The 11,155-nt window shown below is 43.0% G+C and overlaps 5 protein-coding genes across 5 annotated transcripts; 3 read left to right on the forward strand and 2 right to left on the reverse strand.

Annotated features, from left to right (window-relative positions):
• Positions 1 to 414: 414 nt before the first annotated feature.
• Positions 415 to 5,060, forward strand: PHALS_05946 (sugar phosphate; the record flags this gene model as incomplete). The annotated part of the gene is made up of 4 exons (XM_024723274.1): positions 415 to 955; positions 1,424 to 1,848; positions 1,914 to 2,036; positions 2,679 to 5,060. 4 exons carry the CDS (start codon positions 415 to 417, stop codon positions 5,058 to 5,060), a joined length of 3,471 nt encoding a protein of 1,156 aa, XP_024574267.1.
• Positions 5,061 to 5,138: 78 nt separating this feature from the next.
• PHALS_05947 (peptidase m24) lies at positions 5,139 to 6,500 on the reverse strand (the record flags this gene model as incomplete). The annotated part of the gene is made up of 3 exons (XM_024723275.1): positions 5,139 to 6,237; positions 6,306 to 6,403; positions 6,498 to 6,500. 3 exons carry the CDS (start codon positions 6,498 to 6,500, stop codon positions 5,139 to 5,141), a joined length of 1,200 nt encoding a protein of 399 aa, XP_024574268.1.
• Positions 6,501 to 6,694: 194 nt separating this feature from the next.
• On the forward strand, positions 6,695 to 8,053 carry PHALS_05948 (d-3-phosphoglycerate dehydrogenase; the record flags this gene model as incomplete). The annotated part of the gene is made up of 1 exon (XM_024723276.1): positions 6,695 to 8,053. The coding sequence occupies one exon, from the start codon at positions 6,695 to 6,697 to the stop codon at positions 8,051 to 8,053; it is 1,359 nt and encodes a 452-aa protein (XP_024574269.1).
• A 343-nt stretch (positions 8,054 to 8,396) lies between these two features.
• On the reverse strand, positions 8,397 to 8,892 carry PHALS_05949 (ribosomal protein l37a; the record flags this gene model as incomplete). The annotated part of the gene is made up of 2 exons (XM_024723277.1): positions 8,397 to 8,681; positions 8,890 to 8,892. 2 exons carry the CDS (start codon positions 8,890 to 8,892, stop codon positions 8,397 to 8,399), a joined length of 288 nt encoding a protein of 95 aa, XP_024574270.1.
• A 1,601-nt stretch (positions 8,893 to 10,493) lies between these two features.
• Positions 10,494 to 10,723, forward strand: PHALS_05950 (uncharacterized protein; the record flags this gene model as incomplete). The annotated part of the gene is made up of 2 exons (XM_024723278.1): positions 10,494 to 10,516; positions 10,585 to 10,723. The coding sequence occupies 2 exons, from the start codon at positions 10,494 to 10,496 to the stop codon at positions 10,721 to 10,723; spliced, it is 162 nt and encodes a 53-aa protein (XP_024574271.1).
• Positions 10,724 to 11,155: the final 432 nt, after the last annotated feature.

Here is an 11,155-nt window from a genome sequence, read left to right on the forward strand (position 1 = left end):
GGGAGATTCTTGAAGAATATTACGATCACTCAAATATTCACAACCGAGTAACTTTGACAAGACGTTGACATGAGTTCACTATGGAAGATGGAGCAAGCATGGCTTCTCATCGCGATAATTTCAACGAATTGGTAGTTGCGATGGAGGGTGTCGGGGATGGTATGAGCACTGATAGGTAGCTTGTGATCTTGCTCGGTAGTCTGCCGAGCATTTATGCGACGATTGTTTCTATCATTGAGAACTCTTAGGAAATTGCAGCTGACGAAGTAAAGTTATGCTCCTAAGAGAGCACGAAAAGGTCGAAAATGCAGAAAATTTGAAAGAAAACGCATCCAAGGTGCGATTTCGTGGTCATGGTGGTCGAAAGAAAAACAAGGTGGCCGTGGTCGCCAAGACCAGCATATTCGACAAGACATGATACAAGGTAACCGTGGACAACTACCATCAGCTAGAGGTTTCACCAGGCGCTGCCATGGCTGCAACAAGATTGATCATAAGAAAGAGGACTGTTCATCAAGTGCACGCAGTAGTGAGGTACCGTTTATGGCAAATATGGATGAAAAATCAGATTGGTTGCTTGATAGTGGCTCATCGTCGCACATGAGCTCTGAGCGAAAGAATTTCCATACTTACAAAGGGTTGAAAGAGAGTATTGGTGTTACAATAGCTGATGGTGGATCACTCCATGCGATTGGTATGGGTGATATTCACCTGCAATGCACTCAAGGTCGCATAGTGAAGATAGTAGACGCTCTCCACATTTCTGGATTAGATCGTCGGCTACTCTCAGTTGCAAATCTTACCCAGAAGGGTCTTACGGTGAGTTTTGGTATGAAAGAGTGTACTATTTTTCGAGGGGAACCTTTGATAGCGACTGTACCACAAACAAACAATTTGTATCGTGTGAAGAATGAAGCACAGACTGTATGTGTGATTGATCGTCAAGAAAGAACAGGTAATTGGAAATCATGGCATGCGAGATTAGGAGAAATAACGACGATTATTATAAATGTTATTCAAGATAATCGTGTTAGAACAAGAATGATGAAGCTTATGCACACTGTTACGTTTAGGATTGAGGCTGTGGGACACACGGCATTCACACACAGTTGCATGAAGGTAGCAGCTACCAATCGCTTAACATTCTTTAGCAACGTGTTGTTTCATGCAAGTAGCAAGAGCTTTTCGACCATTAAAGGCGAGATGGCGCTTAAACAATGGCTACATTCAAACCTTTTCTTCGTGAGCAGCAAGCTGAGATGTTTGGACTTATGAACACACTTTTATGGCCTTTCATGCGCTTGGATGATAAATTTGATAAAGAACAACTTCTAATGTTAGTGGCAATTTAGGAGACAAACATAACCTTCGAGGTATGATTGCTGGTGTGTGAGTTACAGCAGCTGATTTTACTTTGGATTAGAAGCGTTAGGTGATTTCCATGCCCTTAGCTATTATGCAATACTATGGGGACTTAGTGGCCTTGTTCAATCAAGTGGCTGGCCAGCCAATCTTGCAGTAATGGGAAAGTGGTTTAACAAAAATGAACGAGGTGCAGTACTTGGAATCTGGAGTGGAAATGGATATCTTGGTAATATTGTCGGTACAGTTCTTGTCGCTTCAATGTTTGCATTGATCGAGAAAACATTAGCATGGAAAATAGTGCTTGTGGTAGCAGCTGGACTGGTGGGTTTTTATGGATTAATCATCCACTTTTTCTTAGATCCGGCTCCAAAGGATGCGGCATATCACCATGAGCGATTAGAAGACGCCAAACCAGATGTAGCCATTTACAAAGCTCAGATTGAAGATAATCTCGATGTAGAAGATGGAAAAATTGACGGTATTGTATCCCTGGAGTGATTTATTTAAAGCAATCGAAAGTGTTGATATGTGGTTGTCTTTGTCATCAGGTTTTTCCATACGCACTGGCAAATGCTTTTCCCAAGTCAGCTAACTACGCGTTGTTCTTTTGGCTCCCGTTTTATCTTACAGTCTCACATCACATGGACAGCTCACAAATTGGTACTCTTTTGGTGCGTTTCTAGCGTAATTGCCAAGAGAACAAGTATGGTCTCAAATTATATGTAACCATGATTTTATAGATGCTCTAAGAAATTGATCAGATCTTTGGTCGATTTGTCACGAGCAGAATAGGCGTACGTTCTCCTGTCGCACATAGTTTCATTCGGCATCTTGGCTTAAACATGCGGTCTCAGTGAAAAGGTTGGTTTGCTAGGTTAAAACCCTCGCTTATGATTTTCTACGACAGTATCTATGCAAGGAAAATTATCTACTACGTGGTATGCAGGTTGCTAACACAACCGAAGACGGCAAAGTTTGCCGTCTGATTACAATATGAGCTAACGGATGTATCCAGTTGCCACCGTATTCTTTTTAAAGAGACACTGTCCTCATAAGCGGCAGGTCCATTGGATAAATTCAGAAGAAAGCATTTTTTATCAGAAGCAATGTTATTATCCATTGATATATACTAGATCTTAACAAGTTTAATGAGCCTGATCTCATTCGAAAGCCTCTATCCACGGGTAGCGAGCGAAGTAGATATTTTATGCTGAAAAATGTATTACTTTCGAATCTTGAACGATAGTATTGCAGTTCAATTTCTTAGAAATCTTATACATGCACGTGGACCACATTGATGACTGAATTTGTAGTATATCATTGTATCAGTTATCAATTCTCTCATGGAGCGCTTTGTGATGTCGGCACCTGAGCCTCAAGGGCATCGAGTTTATCCAGCAACGGTATCTCCTCTCTCAGCTTCTTCGCCTGATTCACCAACGAGCGTCGAATTAGCGTCAATTCCATTTTCTGCCATCCAAAGCGTTAGCGATCTGGAAGAATTTAGTGATCACAAAACGAACGAGTCCACTGTCGTTCCACCGACCGAATTAGAATCACATGCATCAATAAGCAACAGTGGTGTGCTATCTGAACAGCAATTGATTGCTCGGGGAAAAGTATTATTACAGTCATACCAGATACAAAAGAAGCAGTGGCTAGCAAGTGGAAAAAATGACACTGTCAGTTCCTCCGAAGCTCACGATTCCGACGCGAGCGTAAATATTTTTGAGGTCACAAATACGTCAAAACGAGACTATTGCACCGAAGACCTTTCGTCACCAGTTAAAAGAGCAGTTGCGCACTTAAATTTAACTGAAGCCCCATCAATTGACACGAAATCTCAACTGTCATCTAATACTTTCCTTCCAAGCACCACATTGAGTGATTTGAGTACTTTTAGTATCGGGCCGCTTCCTGCATCAAAATTGATAATGCATGAGCCCCTTTCAAACAACCGGAGCGAAAGATTCTGGATGGATTTTATGGATCTACTGAAGACAAATCGACGTACTATGGAAAAAATGGACGCACAGCTTGCTCGTTTATGGATCGAGTTGATTGCGGTCAATACGAATAAGCGAGGACTGCAGAATGAGACAGACAAAGTGAGTGATGCAGTGACGCAATTATTTCAGCAGAAACGAGAAGCGGAAGTGGCAATTTTGAAACTTGCAGAGGTGCTGGGATCGCGTGTGTTTTTGACTGGGAAATTGTCCGATGAAGCGGTACAGTTTGTGAGTAAACAATTGAGATTAGAGCTTGAGGCTTCAGAAGCTCTGATCGACAAGGTGCAAGCTGTGGAGGGTATTAACAGCAATAGGGACTTAGGAACTAGCGTTACTGGAGAAGTTGAGATGGTTAAAAAGTTAAAACAGCAACTGCAGCACAAAGTTGAGCAGTTCCAAGCGAGTCAAGCAGTAATTGCAAAATTAACAGATCAGTTGGAACGGCAGAAGAATGATGCAGCGACAAGATATGCTGAGTTTAAACGTGCTCTGGAAGTCAAGTTGCGTGAAGTAGACGCTTTGTGCAGTGACATTGATGTACCGGAAGCGTTTGAGCAAATCAAAACATCAGAAGGTATTCTGTACTACAAGAAGAAAGAAAATGATGGCATGTTTGAGCTTGAAGACCCTCGGGTATCTCTCGTTATCCAACAGCGTCAAAATAAAACGAAAGAAAGAGCTTGTATAGCGTTTGAAGAAGTAGAGTCTAGCCGTCCACATCGTAGACGTGGAGTCAGTGCATTAGCGCGCGAATATGCAGCACGAGATAATGCTATTCGTCGTTCAAACTCCACCCCTCACATTTTTAATGACAATCTCGTTATTGAGGATATCCAGATTCCACCTGATGATGGACGAAAGCATACAATTGACGACTTTACGACGCCTTTACCTGCTGGATGGGAAATGCGTGTTACTGCTTCCGGTGCCGTTTTTTTCTTCAACAAATACACAACTGTTACAACCTGGGCCGACCCGCGTTTGCTTAATCCAGCTTCTTCACCATTAGTCGCTGATACTGTGACTCTACAGAAGCCGGTTGCTCTCGACTCGATCGATATGACATCTGAATTACAACCATCGACGTCCAATTCGACTTTTGTCGACATGGATTCTTTTTCGAGACACGAGCAAGATACTGCTAGGTATTTTGATGTCGTGTTTGAAGAATCGGGATCTATCGGCATTCATTTTCAAGCTAATGTGCTTGACGCTGGTGCTGTAGTCAGGAATTTACTCCCCGACATGGCAGCAGCACAAAAGAAAGTGTTGAAACCGTTTGATGAACTCGTGGCTGTGAACAAAACTGCAGTGGATTCCGCCCCGTTTCGGCACATTATGCTACTGCTTCAAGGAGGATTAAGACCCTTGACTCTATCATTTAAGCGAAATATGAATTGCTCGGAGCGCACCTTGCCGCCTTTCACACCAGAAACGATAGCAACGATGAGTGACTGCGGGTCCTCAATCAATGATGTGTCCGAGACGCATTTGGATGAAGAAGTACTAATGGATGAAGGAATTGTCGTTGATCTCGAGCAGCTTCGCGTTCCAGTAACACAATTGCAGACATCTGCAGTACCACCTCGTGAAGATGACATGGGCGTAGCGGATGTCATTATTTCAAATCTCTTTTCTCTTTTTTGGAAGCCTCCGGACCTGACAAGTGCGCTTAACACGGTTTAGAGGATTACAATAGTTAGAATAGTCTCTCTGTATGTTACCATTTCTGTTGTGCTGCAAAAGCGAATTATTATTCTTGTATTAAAACTGAAGATGCAAGATGTTCGGGCGAGCAATCGTAATCTCTCCGATAGTGTGTTCAATCATTGGCCAATCTGGAGAAGCAGTAATTACTTCGACAACTGGTGTACCCTGTGTATTAGCGTAACAGAGCACTGTATCCTCAGACTTTGTGCCAGCAATGGATGGATTCCACGCATATGCTTGATTTAAGCCCGTGACTCGATTAATCGATGGATTTGCCACCCATTCACGGCTTTTGTATGCAGCGCAACCTCCTTGATGATGAAATTGCCACTCGCCCTCGTATCCCATGGCAGCATACGCATCTTGAGCTATTTTGAGCATCTCCCCAGCTTTTACACCAGCAGTGCTCGTATTGGCAATCAGTGCAGCATCCACGTAGGTAGCAGCGTTGTGACGTTTCACAAGATCGTCTGGAATGCCTACATTTGAATTTATCGTGATGTACACTAGTCGAGTGGTGGAAGCAATTAACCCAGCGCGCTGACCGCAAATAACGAGCATTGCCTTGTTTTTTACACGCTTTTTGGTCGGCAATGGATGGCGGATAGTGTCGACACGCTCATCTGCAGCAACGAGCATGACTACGGGTGTGATGGCACGAGCCCACATTTTAGCAGAAAGGTGGGCTGCAATGTCCCATTCTGTCATATTAGGGCGTACAGCACGAGCTACTTCGCCAATAATTTCACCACAGTCCTTCCCGAGCTTCCGAAAAACCTCCATTTCATACAGTGTCAACGTCGATCGGAGCTCAGCAAGACGACCAGCAAGTAGCCCATTAGTAGCGTCAACAACGACTTTGTCACTGTTAGCAAGTTCTAACGCTACGTCGAGATGACTGCGTTGAGCATACCATGGATCTGTTACAAGTGTAACATCTTGTTCAAGTCCTCGCATCTCCTCGTGTACCAATTTATGGCCTTCAATTTCGTTCGTTAATACTATTATACGAGTACTATCCACGTAAATTGACCCTGCGCCACTTTCCGTAGCCATAAAAACGTAATTGCGAGCTCCACTTGTGATCCAAGCAAAATTAGCAACGAGGCTTAGAACAACGGCGTCATGTCCTAACTCTTGCATTAAATGTCGTCTGAAAGTGCACAAAAGAAGAAATTTAGGCTCAACTGTCAGATGTTGATAGTAGCAATATGGTCGTACACTTGGGCAACTTTGTGGATGAAATCTGCCCTACGCTTCGAGATGTCGTGGTCGTACGCATCCATGTACTTTTGGTCATTCATAACGGAGAGGAAGATCTACTTGAGTTATGTTAATAACAAGGCAATTTAACGAATCAGCGGATGGTAGTACAAATTGGACAGATTAGTCATAATATGTATAAAGATTTACCATTAGGAGCAGAATTTAAGTATCGTTTAAACGACAAAAGTGGAGTACATAATAATGTATTGTCCAGTGAATCACTATTATGACTTACTCAACGCATTGGTGGATTGTGTTTACCACACTAATGTGAGACGTTGAGCCACTCCTGCACCACTACAATGTTGGCCCATGTGTTCCGTCCTCGTAGCATCTCGGTCGCCATGTGTCGCCGCTTTGCCAGCATTCATTCATCAACTGCTTTATTTGAATCGGTGCTTCCAACCAACTCATCACTGGATTCGGGGCACAATGAAGAGCCGATAAGCGATCCATACCTTCTCCGGCCTGTGACGTATCCACTTAATAAAATAAAAGTGGTATTACTCGAAAACATTCACCCTCGTGCCAAGGAAGTCTTTGAGCGCGAAGGTTACAAAGTAGAGACACACAAACCCGCAATGTCAGGCGAAGAACTTGCACGAATTGGTGGTGACGCGCATATCTTGGGTATTCGCTCGAAGACACAGCTAGACCCAGACTTTTTTAACACTGTTGGCTGGCATGATCATCGTCTTTGGGCTATCGGATGCTTTTGTATCGGCACTAATCAAGTGGCTTTATCTGCTGCTGCGGCCAAGGGCATTCCTGTCTTCAATGCGCCATTTTCAAACACGCGGTCGGTAGCTGAAAAAACATTAAGTGAGATCATTGCATTGCATCGCAAGCTCTTTTTACGTTCGACTGAATTGCATCAAGGCATTTGGATGAAATCGGCAAGTGGAGCGCATGAAGTGCGTGGTACAACACTTGGAATTGTGGGATACGGACGCATTGGGTCTCAAGTGTCTGTATTAGCTGAATTACTGGGTATGAAGGTAGTATTTTTCGACCCTATTAAGTGTTTGCCACTTGGTAATGCTCGGCAGGTCGATACGCTTGAGGAACTCTTAGGTACAGCCGATGCTGTAACCCTTCACGTACCTGCTACTTCAAGTACCCGAAACATGATTAATCGTGACACAATCGCTCAAATGAAAGATGGTGCTCTTTTGGTCAACAATGCTCGAGGTTCAGTCATTGATATCAACGCTGCTAGAGAAGCAATTGAAAGCGGCAAGATTGCAGGCATGGCTGTTGATGTTTTTCCTAAAGAGCCGGCAAAGAATGGCGAGCCGTTCGAGACACCGTTGCAAGGTCTCCCCAATGTGATTCTAACGCCGCATATTGGTGGCAGTACCGAAGAGGCTCAAGGCAACATTGCCGTCGAAGTTGCGACGAAGTTGGTTCAGTACATTAACGATGGCTCCACTACAACGTCAACAAACACGCCCGAAATTGACATGTTACCGATTCGTACGAACTCTATGCGAATTCTTCACATGCACCAGAATGTACCTGGCGTACTTAGCAAGATCCACTCCGTATTATCCGATTATGGAATTAATGTAACCTCGCAATATCTTCAGTCGGATGCTCGTCATGGTTACATTGCATTAGAAGTGGAAAAGTTCCATGCTAAAGTTGTCACGCGCGAGCTTGAAAAAATCAAGGAGACAATTTTCCTTCGAACGATTATATAAATATGGTCGTGGTTGCGCCAAGCAATTACGTGTCGGTAATGAGGATATTGCTAGGATTTAAGACGACATTAGCGACAGGTGTAATTAATAGACGTTGGCAAATGTCAACAACACGATTTATCAGTGCATTTAAAGAGAAGGGACCTTACTCAATGAATCTTAGGATCACTGGTTAACCATACATCATTAAATGCAACACACGTCTAGTTGGTCAAATTGGCGGGCTAGATCTCCTGATTGGCTTCATTACTATATCAATGGTATCCTACCAAGAAATTTCTGTAACTTTCGTCTGCATATCTCCGAAACCTTCAATTTAATAATCCAAATGGAATTTACGACTTTAAGCTGAAGAATCGTCGCGAATTTTACGAAGACGAGCTAAAGTCGAGCGCACAGTAGCAGCTGACGCCGTGTTAAGTAGGTAAGCACCACCAGCAATGGTCTTGTGGCACGAACGACAGTGCCAGATGCCCGTCACGGTACGCTTGACTGTGTCCTTACCGCAAAAGACGCAGTTGTACTTGGCGTGTTGCGAAATTTCAATCTTCTTGACCACTTTTCGGAGGGATGAACCATAACGCGTGCCATACTTGCCGCAAATGCCAACTTTTTTCGTACGCTTGCCCTGTCATTCCAAATAGCCACAGCAAGAACGTGAGCCAATTGTATATACATTTCAGTTTTAGACATTTTGCTTGCAATGAAAGCTTCTTTCAGGTTTGAATTCTTTCCTGTTAGAATGTTCGATTCACATAAATGAAGAACAAATAGCAAGCAGGCATATGCATCCAACGTAAATTGGTACAGTCAAGTAACTTGGCGGTGAGACCTACCATTTTTGCCTTGACCGATTGATCGGAGAGAAATCGACTTTAGTAAATGAAAAAGCACCTCTCAACGATTGAATGGCTCAAAAGAACTGTCTAACTTTGGACCAATCAGTGAGAGGTCGGTAATATCAAGCCAATCATAAAAGGTATTAGGAGTTTTAAGGTGTCGAACATTAATAGGCATGAAAATTTTAAATGGATTTCGTCGATCTCTAGTGAGCTCTTGCCGTTAACATGGACTTAATGTTATGTTTGGCAATACACGCCTGGTAATATTGGCATTTGGTTTGTGTGCTAGACCGTATGGGTAAAATTGCAATGGTGTTGTAAGAAAAAGGACTTTGGATGCCGCGTGCATAACGAATAATTTTACATAGAGTAATACTCAAAATATACATTTTATTATTCAAACATAAAATCTGCCTTTCTTCTTTGTAGGGTTTTTATCTTTCTTAATACTGGTATTCCGATATTATGAGTATTCACAGTTCCATCGCGCGAACTGTGAGTTGTATCGGTAAGAGATCACAGTCCTTGCCCGTTACAAACATGGCGAATATTGATCATGTCAGCGACACTGTCACCGGTAATGATTCAGTCAACTGGATTCAGGGCAAAGTTTTTCTTCATTGTGGCTTGCCGGAGAGGATCGAGATCCTTGATTGACAGCAGAACTCTGGCGGACCATATTTGAAGGGTTTGGCTCCACGCTCGTAAAATTCTAGCAGGCCATCCACAGATGATAGGTCTGACGTGTTGCATTAATTGAATGGTAGGGGAGAACCTCACACAACTCGTGTATTGACTCTACGAGTCCGCGTAATAAACGTTCAGATGATGTTCTCGTACAATTTACTCAAAGGCGAAACCGAGGGCCTCTCAAAAAGCTATGCGTTAATTGTGCTCTTTCAAATCAAGATTTGCATTTTCATATAATATAAAGTATTCAACAAAGACAAATATACCAGTGTTTTGCTTGTCGATCCAATTCTGTGCACTGCATAGCGTTTTAGTTGAGGCACAAGTGTCTTTTGAATCTCTTATTTCTCATGCCGCTCACCCCTACTAGTCATAAGTTATACATTCCAGTACAATTTTCTGAGCTTGACTCAGGTCGGAGTGGCACCAGTGTGAAGATTAAGTACAACTATTCTCTGGCACACCTGAGGGAGCGACTGCTGAGTTCAAGCGACATGCTTCGTCTCATTAAGCTTACTTTTGATAACGCATTGAATGCCCAACAAATCCAGCAATTTTGTAAACCGCCTTGGCTCTTCCTCGAGGTGGTTCAGGTGCAGGTTGTATACTGACCGACTTACTGATATCAGTCCGGCTCTTAACCGAAGATTTTATCGAGCCGCAAGTTCGCAACGTTATGGCTGAAATACAAGAGATGCAAAAGCTTCAGCCCACGCCAAAGGCATACGAAACAAATTGCATTTGAAATATGCTAAAAAGATTAATGAGGTGCGGTATGCAGAGTCTTTAGTCTTAAATATGACGAGAGAGAATGCAGACTCTACATATGATAGAGTCATTCTCACTACATTGAACCTATCACGGTCGCAGCAAAAAAAATGAGCTATGTATTTATGTAATTTTACGATATGCGAACACATCCCGTGTTCTTGTTAGCTAACTGAAGTTTGATAGCATTTCTGCTTCACGGTAACAACAAATAAATTCTGTGAAAGGCAGATCGAAGTTTAGAATAGTTTTGCTTTTACCGTGGATCGGATCCTACTTTTACCGTTTATATTGCCTTGATCCAGATTCACCTCCGAAAGCGTTTCGAAAAGAAGGCCAGTCTCTACAGCGAACGAGTCTGCACTTCTAGGTAAAGGTCAATGCTTTACAATATCAAAGCTATTTGAAACGAGCTTGAAAAAATATATTTGTTGAAATTCTTCGGCTTTCTTGTAAAGAGACAAGTATACCGATATTTGCCCCTCCGTGTACACACACTTTTCTGGGGAAGGCTTAGGTCAACTGACAGGCCACAACGCAAGTTGCTCGCTTCCCACGGACCGTTGACTTACGTAGAGAAGAGGGAGAGAGGTGAAGTGACATTTAATATTATAGCCAGTAGGCTTTTAACCTTCGTAACCGGAAAGTTACTAACTGAAAGGGGATATACAACTACACTGGGTGAACAATTAATGTGAGACACATCAAGGTGTGATGGCAACACAACATGTGTAATGGGACCTGAACCGATCCTGTGGTGCAGTGGTTCGCCACTCATTTCAGGACCGGGAGGTCCCGGGTT

This window comes from Plasmopara halstedii (genome assembly GCF_900000015.1).
Source record: "Plasmopara halstedii genome assembly, contig: Scaffold_292, whole genome shotgun sequence".
Classification (NCBI taxonomy): domain Eukaryota; phylum Oomycota; class Peronosporomycetes; order Peronosporales; family Peronosporaceae; genus Plasmopara; species Plasmopara halstedii.